General features: G+C 49.8%; 1 protein-coding gene across 1 annotated transcript in view; it reads right to left on the reverse strand.

Annotated features, from left to right (window-relative positions):
• The window catches only part of SLIT3 (slit homolog 3 (Drosophila)), a gene marked incomplete at its 5' end in the record, with an annotated part of 547,731 nt that overhangs the window by 16,157 nt on the left and 511,587 nt on the right, over nt 1-19,987 (reverse strand). Inside the window, 6 exons of the mRNA XM_011997974.1 lie at nt 2,590-2,720; nt 4,309-4,549; nt 5,601-5,738; nt 11,169-11,262; nt 14,788-14,927; nt 19,059-19,156. Coding sequence (XP_011853364.1) covers nt 2,590-2,720; nt 4,309-4,549; nt 5,601-5,738; nt 11,169-11,262; nt 14,788-14,927; nt 19,059-19,156 — 842 coding nt within the window. The remainder of the gene's footprint in view (nt 1-2,589; nt 2,721-4,308; nt 4,550-5,600; nt 5,739-11,168; nt 11,263-14,787; nt 14,928-19,058; nt 19,157-19,987) is intronic.

The following is a 19,987-nucleotide window of genomic DNA, read 5'->3' on the forward strand; positions in this document are numbered from 1 at the left end:
GTGTACTACTGGGAACAGAAACAGGGCTGCCTCAGGGAAAATGTTCGGAAGCAAAACCATTTTAATATGGAATTGCTAGAGCCTTGGGCCCCTGAGGATTGTAAACTGAATGAAGGATACTAAAGATCTGTTACAGGCTCAGCATGAAGATCTAGGCCAGGAGTGCCAGGGCATCCTTAGCTGGGTTTCCCCATGGCTAAGACAGAGCCTGGTGTCTCTCCAGGGCCACCTACCTGCTCCAACTCACGGCTCCCTGACAGCAGCTTCTGGACAGCAACTCTCTGACCTTCCATTTCATAACTCAGCACAGTGCTGCGACACTCCTACCAGCCACACCAGCCCTTTACCAAATCACCAGCCCTGACGGCTAATGTTAGCAGAGGGCAAAGGCTGGGCTCTGCTTGGGAAGGCCCCCAGCTCAGGGCAGGGCTCAGCTGCTTCTGGAAGCCTGGCTTTAACCTTCTGTCCTTGACATGTCTGTGTAAAGCCTTAATTTGCCAAACACTTCCTCCAGTGTTGTTTCAACCCTCAGTGACTACCCTAAGAGGTATATCCTGCTATTGCTCACATTACAAATGGGAAGGGGGAGGGGGGGAAACTGAGGCACAAAGAGGCTGAATCACTTGTTCACATTTGGATTTATGCAATAGCAAATGCTTCACAGGCTGCCCTGGCCCTGCCTCTTTGGCTCTCTGTCCTCACCACTTGGCCAGGACCCATGGCTCTAGGGACACAGATGTTAGGCGGTCCAGGCTCTAGGGAGACCACCAGGGTGAGCTCTTTCTTCTGGTGTCCACTGTGCCCAACTGTCCTAACCTGCCTGGTCTTTATCCACCTTCCACCGGGAGCCTCCTGCTCTGGTCAACACCCTTTTCCTTGCCCCTCGTCTGTCTTTGCCGACCTCCCGGCATGGCTCGTCCACCTGTTCTCTCTGCCCTCACAAGTTCTTCCCTTTCTTCAAGGCCCAACTCAGACCGCTCCTTCTGCAGGAAGATTTCCTGTGGAAACTGGTGTTTCTTAGACGTGTGCATTAGAATCACCTGGAAGGTTCTCTGAAGCACAGGTGTGTTGGGGCCAAGCCCTAGGGTTTTGGATTCAGTAGTTCTGGGGTAGAGTCTGAAAGTGTGTATTTCTATCATGTCCGCAGTTAATGCCGGTGCTGCTGCCTCGGGGACCACACTTTGAGAACCACTGGTTTTAACCAATGGCTTTCAAATTGGGTTTGTTGGATCATTTATCAGGGGCCTTGACAACAGCGTGTGTGGAGGGGGATCTTTGCTTCAACCCTGCAGGGTGGTTTTGCTTCTAAGTATTTGTGATTCTTAAGTTCAATATAAGATTTTAATGGAAGAAAAGATTTAGTTAGCAGGGAAAATAAAATGTCTGAAAGTTGCAGCTCTTCACTAATCCCTATGAAATGTGCTCTTGCCTCTGACGGGACAGTGTGGCCTCTCTTTTGTACTGTGTCTTCCCTAAGGTTTGGCTCTCCTTCTACTGGTAGTTTCACATGATTTTAGGTGTCACACAGACATTTTTAACTTTTAGTAGTCATTCTTATAACTATTATAAAAATATAACTAAAATAATTTTTATTGTAATATTTAGTATTTATTTTACTGAGAAGCAGAAAAAAATCTAACATATCCAACTAGCATGTCTGTGATTCCCCAGATGATCATTCCTTAAGGAGCAGCTATATGCAAAAAGTGAGCAGTTGGCCGGGTGCAGTGGCTCACACCTGTAATCCCAGCACTTTGGGAGGCTGAGGCGGGTGGATCACCTGAGGTCAGGAGTTCAAGAGCAGCCTGGCCAACATGGTGAAACCCCATCTCTACTAAAAATAGAAAAATTAGCCAGGCATGGTGGCATGAATCTGTAATTAATCCTAGTTACTAGGGAGGCTGAGGCAGGAGAATCGCTTGAATCTGGGAGACAGAGGTTGCAGTGAGCCGAGATTGCTCCGTTGCACTCCAGCCTGGGCAAGAGAACAAGACTCCATCTCAAAAAAAAAAAAAAAAGTGAGCAGTCGCAAGTTGCTGTAAGGCAGCACATCTGAAGTGAAAGTCCAGCTGCCACACCTGTCACACACAAGCCAGGGTGGCTGCTGGAGAGGCTGAAGTTTAGGAAAAGCTGCCCTTCAGAACGGTTTGAAAGTCACCTAAGGGGTGGCCCTGCTCCCTCAGTGCCCTTGAGTTTCTTCCCTTTGAGCTGCATGCTAATTGTCCCCTGTTGTCTTTCTTAAACTAATGAAAGATTAAGATGACATTTCGAAAAGGGCACCTCATTAAGCAGCCTTGTCCCCACTGCAGTGCGCACTCCCGCACAGTAGCTAGCTGCCTGTTTATCTTATGGTGATGAGGTGTCACCTCTCCTCCGCGGGCCTGCCTTCCTCTGCCTCTTCCTCTGACACGCCTTTCTCCCTCCCACCCGCCACTCGGTGAGGAGGAAGTGTGTGTGCGCACATGTGCGTGGTAGGGGCAGGGAGAAGGGACACCCGAGTTCTCCTGAATCCCCCTTCTGAGTTGCAGGCCCAGAGGCAGAAGGATGCGGGGGAACACACAGTGGGTCAGGAAGGAGAGAGGCCCTTACCTGTACACTGTGGTTGGAGGGGAACTCAGGCTGTCATAGACCAGCCGCACGTGACCCTGGTACAGCTCCAGTGCCAGGGGGTCATTGTCTCCTTTGTAGAGAAGGATGCCGTTGTCCTTGTCAGTGGCCACCTGGAGAAAGCAGCCAGGGTGTTAGTAAGGGCTTACCTGAGACTGAACCTCCCCTGCCCATCTCACAGAGCCCTCTTCCAGGCAGCAGCTTCTGAATCTGTGCTGCGTCTAAATTCACGTGCATCTTTCCTCCTCCGTCTAGTCAGTAAATCCCCGGAAGGTAAGGCCTCAACTTACACCTCAGCAAGTGCTGACTGAGCAAACCAGTTCCACACATTTTTACTGAGTGCCTACTGTGCACCACTATATTCATATATTTATGTATGTCAGGAGGCCCAAACTCTAATCTGCCCTCTCCCTCTGGTGCATAACGTGATCCCGCCCAAGTTTAGGCCCTTCTTTAGTTTCTCTGTATAAAGTAGAATAATAAGGCTTTTTTTGTTGTTGTTATTTTTGTTTTTGAGGCGGAATCTTGGCCCAGGCTAGAGTGCAATGGCACAGTCTTGGCTCACTGCAGTCTCTGCTTCCTGGGTTCAAGCATTTCTAGTGCCTCAGTCTCCTGAGTAGCTGGGACTACAGGTGCATACCACCATACCCTGCTAATTTTTGTATTTTTAGTAGAGACGGGATTTCACCATGTTGACCAGGCTGGTCTTGAACTCCCAACCTAAAGTGATTCACCTGCCTTGGCCTCCCAAAGCACTGGGATTACAGGCGTGAGCCACTGGGCCTGGCTAATAAGAGTTATAAAGAAAATGCTAACAATGATAATTAATTCAGTGTTTGCTAGGAACCAGGCACTATGCTAAGAGTCATCTGGGGAATTAAAAAAAAAAAAAATTCCAGTGTCTAGACTTCACCCCAGAACTTGCGGATGGGGCCCAGGCAAATATAATTTTATTATTTATTTATTTATTTATTTATTTTTTGAGACAGAGTCCTGCCCTGTTGCCCAGGCTGGAGTACAGTGGCATGACCTTGGCTTACTGCAACCTCTGCCTCCCAGGTTCAAGTAATTCTCATGTCTCAGCCTCCCAATATCTGGGGTTACAGGCATGCACCACCATGCCCTGCTAATTTTTGTATTTTTAGTAGGACTGGGTTTCACCATGTTGACCAGGTTGGTCTCGAACTCCTGACCTCAAGTGATCCACCTGCCTCAGCCTCCCTAAGTGTTGGGATTACAGGCATGAACCACCACACCTGGCCGAAGACAATTTAAGAAGTTCTCGAGGTGATTCTAAAGCATTGCCAAGGCTGAAATTTGCTGGTTTCAGAAGTTGCACTCATAGCCAGTCACCCGGAATGAGATTCTTGGATTAGTGGATGGGCCTCAGACAAGGGGTTTGGTCTGTGTTGAACTGAATCCCAATTCCGCAGCACAGTGTCTGGCGTACAATAGTTGAATGCATATTTTCTGGAGGATTGAGTGAATGAGGCTGGAAGTGGGGGCTGCAGTTTGCAGCAAGAGCTGGTCAGGAGTTATCTATAGAACTCTCTGGATGAGTTGGTCCAGGTGTCCTCAAGCTGAGTGTGGTCCCTGATGGTGCTTTACTGCCAAGATGGGGCATTCCAGCAATTTTCTGAACAAATCAGAGCTTGGGGACATGTTGAGGTCCTTCCAAGGGCAGGGCAGGGTGGGACACACCTGTAGGGAGATGTTGGCCTGGGGTCGGACCTTGGCGGACGCCAGTTCCACGTAGGAGTCCTTGCCCACGAAGTTGACGGTGATGAGCTTCTCGCATCTGGGGCCGGCGAAGCCTGGTGGGCAGCGGCAGGTGGGCTCCTGCTGCACCACGATGCACTGGGCCCCGTTCTGGCACTCATATTGGTCGCACGGGCTGGTCTGAAGCAGGACCATGGGTGGGGGGTGCTCGCAGAAGGGTCCACTGGAAGGCGGGAGAGAATGGGGAGGGAGATAGGAGAATGGCCAAGAGGAGACAATCACAGTTACTCAGGCCAAAGAACCTCGAGCAGAGAGGTAGAGTGAGATGGGAAATAACACTAGTTCTAGGGGCTACTTCCAGCCCTGCCACTAACCGGGGCAAGATCTTTTCCTTCTCTAAGTCCCACATTTCCCATTTTTAAGAGAGTTGGGGTAGCCATAGTGGCATGAGCCTGTAATCCCAGTTACAGGGGCAGATCGCTTGAGCGCAGGAGTGCGAGTTCAGCCTGCAGAACAGAGCAAGACTCCGGCTCCAAGAAATAAAATCATGGAGTTGGACTAGAGTAGAGGTCCCTAAATTTCAGTGTCATCAGAATTGCCTGGGGGTGATTTCTTACAAGAGCACATTCCCACCCTCAGAAAGATGAATGAACAAACAAAATGTGGCTCATCCGTCCAATGGAACATTGTTCAGCAGTAAAAACAAAGGGAATTCTGACATACCCGACAGCATGGATGAATCTTGAGAATATGATATACTAAGTGAAATAAGCCCGATAAAGGACAAATGCTGTGTGTGGCCATTTAGATAAAGCATCTAGAGTAGCCAAATTCATAGCAACAGAAGTAGAATAGAGGTTACCACTGAGGAACCGTCATGTTTATTCTCCAGCCTAGAAAGAAGATTCTGGTCAGTATGGCCATGTGGCTACCTCCACCCTGCAAGCTGGGCTTCAAGGTGGTGGCATCTTCCATTAGATGGAATCCTACCCAAGCATGACATTACATGAGCTGAACCTAAGCCCGGCTTTCACGTGGAGTTGCCACAAGTAGCTCTTCTCCCATCTACAATGTGGGATCACCAATACCTGCGCTATTTCCCTCATGTGGACATGTAAGGACTGCAAAGGTGTCAGGGGAATAAAGGCATCACCCAGAACAAGGGCTACAGCCACCTGGGCCTGAGTCTCCACCCTGGCCACCTTAGCCAGTCAGCCCCAGCCCCTGCCACCTGGCCCAGGCTGCCTCTTTCCTGAGGTGCCCTCCTGCCTTACCTGAAGCCCTGGGGGCAGGTGCATGTGTAGCCATTGATTGTGTCCATGCACTGGGCCCCGTGGCGGCACTTGTGGGCCACACAGTCATCATTGTCTGTCTCACAGAGCTTCCCGCTGTAGCCAGGGACACACTCGCACCTGGAACACAGGCAGAGGCAAGGCTGTTCCTCAAGGCAGGGCCAGCTTCCAGGCAGTCACTCTCCAGCCCCCCTCAGCAGATGACCGCTCCCCATCTCTTCTATCTACCCAAGTTCCTTTGGGATCTGCAAAGCCTGGCCCCACAGCAGGTTTCCCTGGTGGCCCATGGCCTTTGTTCCATTCATGGTGGGGTGAGTCTTGTGTTCCAGAGCCAGGGTGAGGAACACAGGGGTGGACTCATCCAGCTTTTGGCTTGGATCTGCCACTTCCTACATGAAACTGATGTTCAGTTTGGTCCTTCCTTTGGGTCAGGCACTGTGCTATGCCCCTTTCTCTGAGTTCTCATTGAGGCCTCCCAGGACCCTGTAAGGGAGGGTCTACCATACTCCATCGTAAGGAAGAAACCAGAGGGCAGAGAGAAAGCCTTCAGGCTTTGCAGAAGGCAAGAAACTGCAGGCACTTCCCTGAGGATCCCCATACCCCCATCAAGTGATAGGACTTAGTTTACACTTGCGTGTCAGAAACTGTTCTAAGTGGATCAGTCACTCATTACCTCTCTGTGTTTCAGTTTCTTCATCTTTAAATGCAATTGATAAATAACTCCACCTCTTACGGTTGCTTTAAAAATGATATATGCTTTGTGTAGTGCATTAAACACTAAGTAAATATTCAACATGACATGTAGAAGATGATGTGATACTGTTTGCACTCTGAGATTCAGACCGGGATGAGAAAGGCAAAAATCTCTTCTGCCTTAATAAATGGCTCATATTACCTGGGCAAGAGGATGGGAACACCTGCTCCACCCCAGGCCCTGCACACTAATCTGGCCCTTCCTAAAAGAGTGGTGCGTCAGCAATTCCATTATCGCCCCTTCTAGACAAGGTTTAAAACCTGGCCAGAGGAAGCCACCTTGGCTAAAACCTGGTCTCCTTGAGTGTGGAGAAACACACCTGAAGGCACCGAGGGGCTGAGTCACAGAGGCTTAGGTGCACCCACAGGCACATATAAGCAAATGATTACTGGCGCTTCTGCCTTCTGCAAAGCCTGTGTACCTTTGTGGGCCTAACAGCTGAATTCTAGTGGGCAGAGTAAAAATAATAGCCACAACCTATCCAAGTCAGAGGCGGCGGCGGCATGGCAGAAGGAGGCGACATAGGCAGGGAGATGAGGGCGGAGGGAGCGAGCTCTCTGAACTCTTAGGCTATCTGAAAAGCAGCCCCACGGGAGAATCAGGGCAAAGGGATGGCCCTCCCTCATCCCTCTCCTCCCTCTCCTCTTTAGGAATGGATAGAAGTGGGGTGGAATCCACACGTGGCAACCCCACTGACATCGTTGGGGTTGGCAGAGCATGATGCAGGCTGTAGGTTCATAGCTAGGTAAGACACAGAGCGGGTGACGTGTTCTTGACTGGAACAAGTTCCAGAAACTGAGGACTTATGGGCCTATGCTCAAAAATTGAAATCCGCTAAGATCTGACCAATTCATCTTTACTTGACTGGCAAATTTGAAATACGTAACCTATTGCTGCACTAGAAGTACACACTTACATGTTCAACCAGAGTCTTTTAAGGAAACACGTTGAGAATGCCTTCGAGGGGCATGTGCTCAATATAGCACCATGTATACTTCTGCTACTGTGTCAAACTTGGCCCAGGTAGGCATCTGTGTGTCTCCTGAATTCTAAAAAGTAGTCACAGAGCAACTTAAGCTATTTGACTTTCTGCAAGGCAATGATAGCTGGCCAATACTTACAGGATAAAATCCAATATTTTAAGCCTGGACTTCGAGGCTACTGGCGAGGTCTTTATTAGGAATTAGGGAAGCTATTCTCACTCTCAGACTAAGCAGTAGAGGTCTGGAGGCAAATGTGTTAACCTCCTCCTTCTTTTAAAATGCTGCAGCCCTCTCCATACCAGCAAGTCTCAAACTTTAATGAGCATACAAAACACCCAGGGATCTTGTTAAAATGTGTCTTCCGATTCAGGGAGTCTGGGTGGGGGCTGGGAACTAGCATTCCTAACAAACGCCCATGTGATGCTGATCCTGCTGGTTCCAGAACCTCTGGTAGCAAGGACCTATATAATATTTCTCCATCAACTAAACAGAGGCAGCTGGTGCTATAACCTGCATTCCCTATTGTTCTCAAATGCTTGCCTTTATCTTTCTTCCAGTTAAAGTGTAAAGTTTATGCATTTTAATATGTGTTGGGTCTATTGATTCTGCACAAGGGGGAGTAACCGAGTGCTGTCCTTGGTTCCAAGACATCTGGAGTCTCTGGATTTAGCTGAGAAATCAGTCAGGCCCAGACTGATTCACAGCCCCACCCCTTTATATGTGTGTGCAAAGGTGGCTTATGTCACCTCAGTGAGCCTCATAAAATGTGAATGAGTTTCTACGTTCTAAGATTGTTGGATGTCGGATAATACACCTTGCCTGACAAATAATAAGTTAGCAGTACATGCTAGTCATTGTGATCTTTCTTTTGGCTATTGTTATTTTCAGTATTATGGACAGGTAGTATCTGCCCTTCATTGAGATCTCATTGAAGGAGGGAATGTACAAGGAGAACTCCAAGGATAAACATCGTCACACTTGGGCAAAGGTCACCCTGACTGTGTATCTCTTTGGCTAATATCCCTATAGGCTGCCATAGGATATGAGCTGTTTGGTGATGGGAGATAAAATGATAAAATGTTGCACTGGAAGAATTTTTGATTTAAACACATTTTAATGAAAACCTAACATTATTGAGCTGGCCTGTAGACCTTCTCAAGATAATGACATCACATATAAATACAATATCTCAAGATTATGAAAGCTAGACTGATTTTGTTCTTTCCTATATTGTCCTAGAACTCAAGGGACTTTGGTTACAATAGAGGTTTCTAGGAATAAGTTCTGGGGATCATAAAAACCTGGCAGTATTAGCTCTCCAGCACTCCAACCCCACACCTGCACCCTTGACCACGTCTTTTTTTTTTTTGAGACAGAGTCTTGCTCTGTCACCCAGGCTGGAGTGCAGTGGTGCGATCTCCGCTCACTGCAACCCCTGCTTCCTGGGTTCAAGTGATTCTCCTGCCTCAGCCTCCTGAGTAGCTGGGATTACAGGTGTACACCACCACACCTGGCTAATATTTGTATTTTCAGTAGAGACGGGGTTTCACCATGTTGACCAGGGTAACCCCTAGACCACTTCTGACCAGCGCTGGTGCAAGCCTGTGTCCTCTGAGCTTGCTGTCCACTCAACCAAGAGGCAATTTATCTCCTCTCCATGGGCAGATCCTTATTCCCTGCCCCTTCCCGGGCATGCCCAAAGCACTCTGCTTGCCAGCCTGGCCTGCTCTGCTTTGGGTTCACATTTGCATTTACACGTCTCTTCCCACCCCTTGCCCCTTCATTCTTCCCTGTCCCCTCACAGTATCCCATACTTGGTTAAAGATCAGCAGTAAACTGAAGTCAAATCCGGGGGTGGAAGTAGACGGGGAGGTCCTGTGAGGCATCTCTCACCCTTGTACTCAGGTAACTTGACCGCCTAAAAGTCCCACCTGGCATATCTGAGGGGGCACAGGGCAGATGAGATAGGTAGGAATGGGGTAGACACATGGAAGGGCTGAAGCTTCATTTGGTCTCATTGAGCAAAACCAGAGCCTCTTGGCATTTTCCCTGGTGATGTGCTCTAGGATTGTGAGGTGAAAATAGAAAAGGGAGACACAAGAAAAGACATGCTCATGTCTGCCTCTCACCCTTACTTACTCGCTTCTTCTTTCCCCAGTGGGGCCATTCTTCCTTCTCTCAACCCATCCAAATTCCACCCACCCTCAAGGGTCACCCACATTCTGCTCCTAAAGGGGTGGGGCTGCTTCTCTCCTCCAGCAGGCTCTTCCTTCCTTACAGCCCCAGCAACACAGCCAGAATCGTGGGGCCTAGAACTTTCTTCTTTGCTAAATATTTACTCAGTGTCAAATCTTCCTCCCCTAGGTCCATGGCAAGGGCCTTGAGGAGAGGAATTAAAACCATCTTCCAATCCCCACTACACTGCACACAATCAAGATCTGTGGACTGATGGGTGGGCTGGGAAGCAACAACTAGAACTCCTGCTTCTTAGATTCTAAGATTCTAAGAGCTTACAAGTTCAAGTTTCAGGGATTCTCTAATTCTAAATTTCTAAGATTCTGTGATTGGACTTTCTGAGATCTTGGGATTCCCTGAAGTCCTAAGTTCTGCTGTTTAGACTCATAGTTGCAAACACCCCCAGAGTCTGAGAACTCTCTGCCCTGTGACTGAGAACAGGACAGACTCTGGGTGACGACAGCTCCTGGACCCATCGAGACCTAGAGCATGAGCTTCTGCCCCCCAGAGGCTGGAGATGCCACTGGTGGGCATTCTCCTTAAAGACTTGTCAGCACAGGCATGGAGCTCTGGGCCCAGGGCCCTCATCCCTAGGGGAGGCTCTGTAAGGTCATTTATGGGGTCTGCTAAGGGAACATCCTGGGGTCTCTCCAGTTGCCCTGGACTGCCTGTTTCCCAAACTCTGACTCCTTGGTGCTAGCGGCTTCCCTCTGGTGTTAGACACAGATTACTGGGGAGAAGGAGGCAGCTGTGTGTAGAAGGCAGCACTGGAGTCGGGAAGAATGTTTTTGGCCACAGAGTTCTGGGATCTCCCTCTTGATGTCAGAAAACCCCCAGTCTCAAGGGTCTCACGATCTTCTCCAGAAGAGGCAGTGGCAAAAGTTTTCATGAAGGAAGGTGGGGCCTGGAAGGGATTTCCAGGGGTGCCATTGGATCCTCAGCCTCAAGAGCTGGATGGCTTTCTCCTGGGGCAGCCTCTCCATCCACCCTGAGGGCCGCTCACATGCTCCCCTGGCTCCTATTGGCTCTGCTGCTTGCCATGGAGACAGCTCCGCCAGTGGCCATGCTGCTGGACCATAGTGCTCCTGCCCCCTTCCCCTGCAACAGGTGCATAAGCTGAAAAACTTGCTGTAGACTGGAGGGGCAGCATACTGTGAAGGCCGCACATGGAGAAGGTGACCAAATACGCTTTAGACTCTGCTTCCCCAGTGGAACTGCTCTACTTCTTTAGCTCTGGGAAGGAGGGATATGCTGAGAGCACTGGGAAGTTGGTGGGAGAGGAGAGGCAAGGAAGAAGGTGCAGGGAAGAGAAAGAGTGGATCTTTCTCTGTCTCTGTCTCTCTCTTTCCCTACCTACCTGTCTATCTACAGAGACTTAGAGACACCCACAGAGAGACAGAGGCACGCACAGGGAAACAGAGACTGAGAGAATTAGATCATGGCTGAATCAGAGACACAGAGAAGCACATGACACAGAGAGAGAGAGCATGCAGAGAGACCAGAGACTGCCTAAAACCTAGACTGTTAGAGGCAGAGTTTTCGTGGACTCTGTGCTGGGGGCACAAAGCCAGGTCTTACCTGAATCCTTTGTCCAGGGGGATGCACTTGGCCTCATGCTGACAGAGGTTCAGCTCAGGCACACAGTGGTCGATCACCTCGTCGCAGAGCTCACCTGGCACGGATGGGGGAGATAGGTCAAGCCTCAGGCAGGGTAGGCATACCCTGGCCAGAAGATCAGAGTATTGGGGGGGATATCCTGGCCAGAAGATCAGACTCATCCAGCCCCTGGTCAGGTGGGCATGGACGTCAGGAGTCCTACCTTCTCACTCCTTGTGTATCCTCCTGCACCTCTGCCTTGGTTTCTTTGGCAGTGACCATGGGAAGATTCCAGGTGTCCTCCTGGACACTGTCCTAGCATCACCATTTGGCTGTTTTACTTGATCTTTCAAGGGCAAGGGCAGGTGCAGCTGAGAGCACAGGATGCCTGGTCCTGACTTTGGGCCATGCTTATTCATTTGTTTTTTTCATTCCACACTTATTTACTGAGCACCTCCTGTGTGGCAGGCCCTGTGCCAGGTGCTGGAGACACAACAGTGGCCAGGTCCTGTCCTACCCACAGCTTATTTGGGAAGGGCTACAAACAAGCAGGCAATTACAACACAGACTTGTAGATGTGAACAGAAGGGCAAACTTTGTGGAAGCACAAGGGGGACCCATAGCCTCCCCCAGGAGGTCAGAGGAGGCTTTAGAGACACAGACAAGGCTTAGCAGCCCCCTTCACCTGTTATAGATAAGTGAGCCCCTTGGATTTTTCAGGGAAGGAAGTATGAAAGGAATTTGAAGTTCTGGTCTCTAGACACATTGCCTTTGAAGTCTGCAGTGCTACAAAATACCTAATGGATCATAAATACCCAGGGATGGCCCTTGCAGATAAGCCCTGAAAAGCTACCACCACCTGCAAATGTGTTTTAAGAATGTGGGGGAGGGTGGTAAGACAGAACAGCAGCTCCCAAGCAACACCAGCTTTTAAGATCTGAGTTTTGGGTTTCCTCAAATTCCACTTGGTCAAGCCAGATGGAGAGTGATCTAAGAGAGGGAAAGGTCTAACCATGAACGTTCTCTCCAGGAGTAGAGTGGGAGCAGGAGCCCGCCCTGGGTGTGGGCAGGTAGGTCCGGAGGGCTGGCTGCAGGGTAATGAATAACAGACAGCCCCTAAGTCTGTTCTTTGCTGTGGGGGGGACAGGCTGACCCCAACCATGTCCTGGGAGGGAGCACTGAACGCCTCCCTCTCCAAATTTTGCCTTCAGCGTCTCAAAACCACAGAGGGCACTGTGTTCCTGAGAAGCCTCCTCTTTCTTCTTTGTCATCTGGAGAGACCGAGAGAAGCAGACAAGCGTCTGTGTGGGACTTGCACATTTTCTGGGACAGAGCAAACCACCAAGCCTCATTCGGTACCTGGGTTTCCTGGGAATGAATTCTGGTTGACACTTCCTAGCTGCTTGACCTTGACATTGGCAGTTGTGGACATTAAATGAGATTATACAAGCACTCACTGCCAGGACCAAAGTGCAACAAGACAGCAGTGCACCCTGGTCAACAGCAGACACCAGGGAGGCCTCAACTGAGGCAGGAAACCACTTCATCAATGCCTCCTCAGTGTCCTCCTGCTGCCTATCTGCCTGCTCGAAATTCAGTTCAAGCCCCTCCCCTGCCACGAAGCCTTTGTTAGAGCCCCACTGCCGTCTCCATGTTCACTACTGGGATTTCTGTCATCTCTCTTCCGGCACTAAGCTGATTCTTCTTGACCAATGACTCTATACAGTGATTCTTCTCATGGACCAGAAGCCCCTGTGGGCTGAGGGCATACCTTAGACTTCTTGGTCTAAGTGGCTAATTTAGTAGTCTGTATACAGTAGGTGCACAGTAAGTGTTGCCTGTTGCTAATGCAACTCTTGGCTACAATTCCACTCAGAAGATGAAAGATGGAAGGGGAGGTAACCCCTCAGCAGTTTTCTTTCTTTTCTTTTCTTTTTTTTTGAGACAGAGTTTTGTTTTGTCTCCCAGGCAGGAGTGCAGTGGCAGGATCTCAGCTCACTGCAACTTCCGCCTCCTGGGTTCAAGAGATTCTCCTGCCTCAGCTTCCCGAGTAGCTGGGATTACAGGTGTCCACCACCATGCCCAGCTAATTTTTGTATTTTTAGTAGAGCTGGGGTTTCACCATGTTGGCTAGGCTGGTCTCGAACTCCTGATCTCAGGTGATCTGCCTGCCTTGGCCTCCCAAAGTGCTGGGATTACAGGCGTGAGCCACCACACCCGGCCCCCACAGCAGATTTCCATACACTTTCTCCCAGCACAGAAGCTTGTCTGGGGTCCCAGGAAGCCCAGGATTATTACAGCGAGTGGTTTTCTCACTTGGTGGTGGTACGTTCCTGCAGTTTCAAGAGTGTGCTTGGGGATACTGTCTGTTGGGCTGGAGGCCTGATAAAGGTATGGCCTATGAGGGATAATGGGAGCCATTTGGCTTCCTTCTCTGCCATCTTTAGGGATGCTTCTATTCATCTTTCACAGCTTCCCACCACCCACTTTACTCCTGACATAAAAGCCTGGTTCCAGTAGTCCAGGGCATGGGAGCCCCTGAGCTTCCCCCTCCTCATTTTCTCCTTGCCTTAGGCTGGTATTTCCTAAAAGTGCTTCTTGCAACGCAAGATCTCTGGGCTGGGAATAGTGTTCGAGGGTGGGGTAAGGGGGAAGCTCTGAGATCAAATATGTTTGGGAACTGCTGGGTTAAACAAACAGCTTTCTTTAAAGCAGGAATTTTCAGAACCTCTAATATGCTCATTTGTATCATGGTACACCAAGAAGAAGGTTATCATTATATGCAGTACTTCCCAAACTTCTTGTCTCATGGGGACTTTTCCTCAAATTCATGGAATTCCAGTCTGGGATATGCTACTTTTGGTTGATCTCATAACAAAGCGGGCTGTGTTTGCACCAAAATTGGTAGCATTTTGCTTCACAATCTAATGATATATTTAACTGCCCTTTTTAGGGGCTATTAATGTAGGAAAATAAAGGTATTGTGTTTGGAGCATGGGTGGGTGGAAAGATCTTCCTGAGGAATGATCTCTTGTGGGAGCCTTCCTGGATTCTCCGGCTGGGTTAGGTTCCTCCTCTGTGATCTCACACCCCCAGGGCTTATAGATGTTATGTTCTCTTTCTAATGAATCCACGCCTCTGTCCACCAGACTATAAACTTCTTATGAGAAGGAACTCTGTCTTGGTCATTTTTGTATCCCTAGCTCCCAGCTGAGTGCCTGGAAAATGTGGATTTCAAGAGACAGTTGACTAGACCTGAAGGAAGCATAAACACAATGCAAGCACCTCTCTGCCAGCCTCAAACACCACTGGGTCTACAGGGGCCCTAAAGGAGGGAAAGGCCAGCAATGAGATGAACAGCAGCTAAAGAGCCTGGGACTCTGTTTCAAGTGGGAAGGAGTAGTGATTTGCTGGTGGCTGGTGGTGGAGGAGACGGAGAAGCAAACAGGCCTTTGGGGAGCCCCTCCTGGCATAGCACGGTCTTGGGGTCCTAGTCTCTGTCCTCAGGCAGAGAGGAGGAGAGTCCCTGGAAGAAGTTAAGAAAATGGTATTCTAGCGACACCCCTCCACCCAGCCATACACACAATCATGAGATCCTTACCCGTGTAGTTAGGCGGGCAGACACACACGTAGTTGTTGATCCCATCCACGCAGGTGGCATTGTTTTCGCAGTCATTGTCCTCACAGTCGTCTGGGTTGATCTCACACCGCTGCCCCTCAAAACCCAGAGGGCAGGAGCAGCTTTGGGATGTGTGGGGTGAGGAGCAGGGGAGTCAGGGGTCAGGGAGAGAGGTGGGTTGGAGTGGCAGAGAGGAAGACCGGGTGGGAAATACAATTAGTTTCTCCTTCAGACGAAGGTCTGAGAAAGCACTTTGGACACATGAGACCTTGGGGCCCTGAGCAGGAAGACCCTGAGGAGCCTAAAAGGTCATTTCATCCAACCCCATCTCTAGGCAATGTTCTGTCTCCCCTGGCCCATGCTGGCTGCCTCGCTCCAGGGCTACTGGTCGCCGACAAGGCCGGTGTCATCACTCCCCCAGCTGGAAGTGGTTTCCTGGATATGGCTTAAATTCTTCCAGCTGTCCTCCAAACCGCCCTTCCTTCAGCTCTTCTGAGGCACAATCTCTTTTGCAGGGAAAGAAAGACAGCATAATAAACATCCTCCTTTAAGTGATTTTTTTTTACTCGACGGCAGCCGTTCTATCTCAGGGTCAGGGGGTGGGCAGAACATAGTGGCCAAGGTCCCAGACTCTGCACCCGGGTTTCCTGGGAATGAATTCTAGTTGATACATTCTAGCTGCTTGACCTTGACCTGGGTGGTTGTGGAGATTGAATGAGATTATACAAGCAAAATGTTTAGAAGGGTACATAGCACATAGAAAATGCTCGGAACCCATTAGCAAGCTTTAGTTCTACACAAAATCACCCTACTTAACTGTTCCTCAGGGACGCCATTTCTCCCCATCATGTATTCCTGCTACTTCTGAGCCCCCCCAGCTTCCGGGGGACGAAGGCTAGAGTGGGAGGATCCCTCTCCTGCCAAGAGTGAGGCCTTCAGGTCAACTTGGCTTCAAACACTGTGGGCCAGCAAGATGCATTTCCTTCACTTGCCTCTACAGTATTACATCTCTTGGACAAAAACCTCAACTGCCTGCATCTCTGCCTGATCTTGGTCATATCCCCGGGACTGGGCATGCAAGATCAGTTAGAACAAATAAAGGCTGTGCAGAAGAGGTGGGGGTGGGGGGCGAGTGAGCAGCTATTTGATTAAATAAATGCTGCAATGAATCTCGATCCTTCCTTGACCTAACCCGTTTGTCAGGGATTCTCACTCCATCCACGAGTGTGCACTTCAGCTTCAGACCTGGAATTTCAGGTTCCAGAGATTACTCTGATTTGGGATTTAGCTAAAAAAAGTAAACTACACTCAGCTAACAGGCAGTGAATTTCAGTGGTCCTAGAATCCTCCTTAATTGGTCTCCTTTCTGTGACTGAAAACTATATCACATTTTCTACAAAAGGCCAGGAGCCTCTCGGGTCTCAGCTTTTGGGGTACAGCAAGATGACTAATTCCTTTTTCCTGTTAGGGACTCCGGGCACTCAGGAAAAAGGCTACTTCTTCAGAGCCAGACAGAGGGTAGGTTTCGGAAAGTCCTAAACCACGGTGTTGCCCGTTTGTTTTCCTAAAGACCAGTTACTTTGGCTCCCCCAGAGCCTTAGGGCTACCTGGCAGTGAGATATGGTGGCTGGTCAAGGAAAGAGAGGTTGCTAAAGGAGTGACGGGGTGGAAGGAGGCTGATGTCTCCCTGTCCTCACTGGAAACCTTGGAAAGCTGTCGAGGAGACTCCGGGAGCCATGAGTTGGTTGTGGGGATGAGAGCAGACCTTGTCTTCTGTGTTGGTCTTCTGTGTGGCCTGCTCTGCCTGCCTTGGCTGTTCTTGTGAGCAGGCAATGCAGCAAGATTAGAGAAGCATGTGTATGAGGAGGCTGGTGATGCTGATGACTCAGATGTGTTATGGGTTGAATTGGGTTCCCCCCCAAAAGATATGTTGAAGTCCTAACCCCGAGTACATCAGAACGTGATCTTATTTGGAAATAGGATCTTTGCAGATGTGATGTTAAGTTGAGGTCCTACTGAAAGAGTGTGGACCCCTAATCCAATATAACAGGTGTCTCTAAAAGCAGATGGCCATGGGAAGGCAGACACAGGGAGAGCACTCGTGACTATGCAGGCAGAGAGAGGGGTGCTGCAGCTACAAGCCAAAGAATGCCAAAGATTGCCAGGAACACCAGAAGCCAGGGAGGGACAAGCAAGGACCCCCCCCCCAGAGACTCAGAGGGAGCACGGCCCTGCTGACACCTTGATTTGGAACTTCTATCCTTCAGAACTGTGAGAGAGTAAATTTCTGGTGATTGCAGCCACCCAGTCTGTGGGTGTTATGGCAGCCCTAAGGAATTACTCCAGAATGGAAGAGGGGAGCAAAAGGGAACTTCCTGACAAGCACCGCTCCCCTTCACCTGCCAGGTGCTGGCCCGATGGAGAAGAGTTTCCCTACTCCTTGAGGAGTGCATGTGATCTCTCCCATCACTAGTAACTGGCGCATTGCCTTAAACTTCCACCCGATTTCCCTGATCCTGTAGATCTGGGCCCTTTTCCTTTTCCCCTAAGTTCTAAAAATATTTTCAGTTCATCTGAAACTCTTCAACTGAAGACGGAAATGGGATATTTCTGCTCACTCGAACCTCCAGCTGAGATGGAGAAACACAGTTGCCTGAAGCGGGGAGCTCTTCCCTCATCTGACCCGCATCCCTTGCCTGGGTGGGGCAGCCCAGGCTGTGTGCCCTGGAGGGGTGTTTCCTGGCTGGGGTCCCATGGCCACCTCCATATTTCTCTGCTCTACATGAGCCGGCAGGAGTGGGTGGTTTGGCTGACTCCAGGCAGGAAAAGAAACTCTGCCTTGAATTTCACTTTTCAGGAGGCAGAGCTTGATGGAGCTGGTTTGGCAGGTGGACACATGGGCGGGCGGGTTCCCTGGGGAAGAGAACCGGGAGCCCAGAACTTGATTTCTTCCCCAGACCACACAGCAGCCTCTGGCCAGAGTGCTTTTGATATTTAATTGGTTGCAACTTGAGCTCTAAGACACCCACATGTGGCTTGGCATGGGGTGCCCCCACCTTTATTGCCAAGGGGCTGCCGCCCCCCCAACTGGCTCCCCAGGGATGCCAAAGGAGCCCGTTCCCAACAGTCTGTTTTTGTCAGGGTCACAGCCCAGCAAAACTGGGCATCTGAAAGCTGCTGGGGAAGGTGGAAGCAGGAAGGGGTCCTGAGGTTTGGGTGGAAGCCTAATCCCATTCCTAGGACAGGGAGGAGAAAAACCTAAGTGGCTTCTATTCCCTTTTCTTTTTGAAATGTTAATGTCAGGAAGGAAAGAGGACTGGAGGTGGGCTTGGATGATCCAGGAATGAGCATCAGGAGATATGACCTAGGGCAAGTCCATTTCTATGCCTCAGCTTCCCTGTCCGTTCAATGAGGATAATACCTACCTACTGGATAGGGTCATGTAGGGATTTAAATGAGATAATACTTGACTAGTTGGTACCTGGCATAGTAAGCATATAATCAATGCTATTTATTTTATAACTCAGAAAAGCATGGTGGAAGTGCCAGACTGGCGGTCTTTAAGCCTTCACCCAATCTTTCTCTGACTTTAGCCAGCAGCGGACACCTCCCTTATAGGAAGCATGAGGTTGGGACCTGGTTTCAAATCCCTGTACCAATGCTTAATGTAACTCTGGGCAAAGGATTTGTCCCTCTGATGCTTGAACATCCTTATCTGCACGGTGGGGATAAATTGTCCTTCCCTTACAGGGTACGAAGAGCCTTGAGATCATTCCCATAAGGGCCAGGACAGCACAGGCCCTGTGCATGCCCTCGCTGGGTATAATCTCTGCTTCTTTAGCCTGCTCAGGGAGCCCTCCAAGGTGAGGGATATGGTTTGCCTGTGTCCCCACCCAAATCTCATCTTCAATTATAATAATCCCCAAGTGTCAAGGGTGGGGCCAGGTGGAGATAATTGAATCATGGGGGCAGCTTCCCCCATACTGTTCTCATGGTAGCGAATAAATCTCATGAGATCTGATGGTTTTATAAATGGGAGTTCCCCTGCACAAGCTCTCTTTTGCCTCCTGCCATACAAGATGTGCCTTTGCTTTTCCTTTGCCTCCTGTCATGATTGTGAGGCTCCCCAGCCGTGCTGAACTGTGAGTTCATTAAACTTCTTTCCTTTATAAATTACCCAGTCTCAGGTGTGTCTTTATTAGCAGTGTGAGAACAAAATAATACAGTGAGGGAGGCCAGGGGTGAGCTGTTACCTGAACCCATCCTTGTGGCTGTCACTCAGGTGGCAGGTGCCTCCATGCTGACAGGGGTTCTGAATGCAGGTGTTGATGGGCACAGTGCAGTCCTTGCCCTGAGGAGCAAAAGAGGGAGAAGCACCTGGTTAGGGGGCCTTCCGGGGCTGCCATGGCCCAGGGGACCTCAGGGGTTCCAGCATGCTCTGGGATGAGGCTGGGGAGATGACAACAAGCAGCCCCTGGGAAAGGCCTGCTGTGTGACTTGGAGCCCACCCATGGGAGCCCTCACCCCTAGTCACTGCACAGTGAGAAGGGGAAGAGTGATGAGAAGCCCAGAGTTCAGGCTCCAGCCTCACTACTTCACAGACTTTGCACCCTTCTCTATCCCAAACTGCAAGGCAAGAGCCCAGGCTATGGATTCAGGCAAAGCTGAATTCACATACAGCTGGTTTCACATTCCAGCTTCATCCCATCTGGCTTGGCTGATCGTGACTTCACAAAAGCCTCTTGACCTCTCCAAATCCACCTCACGGGGTTGCTATGAGAATTAAACTTGAGCTTTCACGTAAGGAAAAGGTTACACAGTGTGTAATCCACCTAGAGCTTAGTAGGTATTCTGTAAATGCTAGAAGATAACATTACCATGAGCCTCACTGAACCTTAAATATAACCCACAACTTGGGTAGGGAAGAAGGCTGAAGTGTGGCCAGCAGACCTTGTCTCCTACAAAGTGACGACCCCCAGAGAACCATCCTGGATTGATCTGCAGTACGGTCCAGGCTTTGGTATTTATTCTAAAGTTCTGAAGGTAAGCCTAAGGTTAGGCCAGGTGGGAACCCTGGCACTAGAGAGCTCAGGGTGGTGTGGGATTCTTTGGAGCAGGCCCCTCTGAAGGGGATGTGTGAGCTGAGAAGGAGCCAACTGCGTGGAAGGTGGGGAGAGGAGCG

This window comes from Mandrillus leucophaeus, unplaced genomic scaffold, assembly GCF_000951045.1.
Source record: "Mandrillus leucophaeus isolate KB7577 unplaced genomic scaffold, Mleu.le_1.0 Scaffold115, whole genome shotgun sequence".
Lineage (NCBI taxonomy): Eukaryota > Metazoa > Chordata > Mammalia > Primates > Cercopithecidae > Mandrillus > Mandrillus leucophaeus.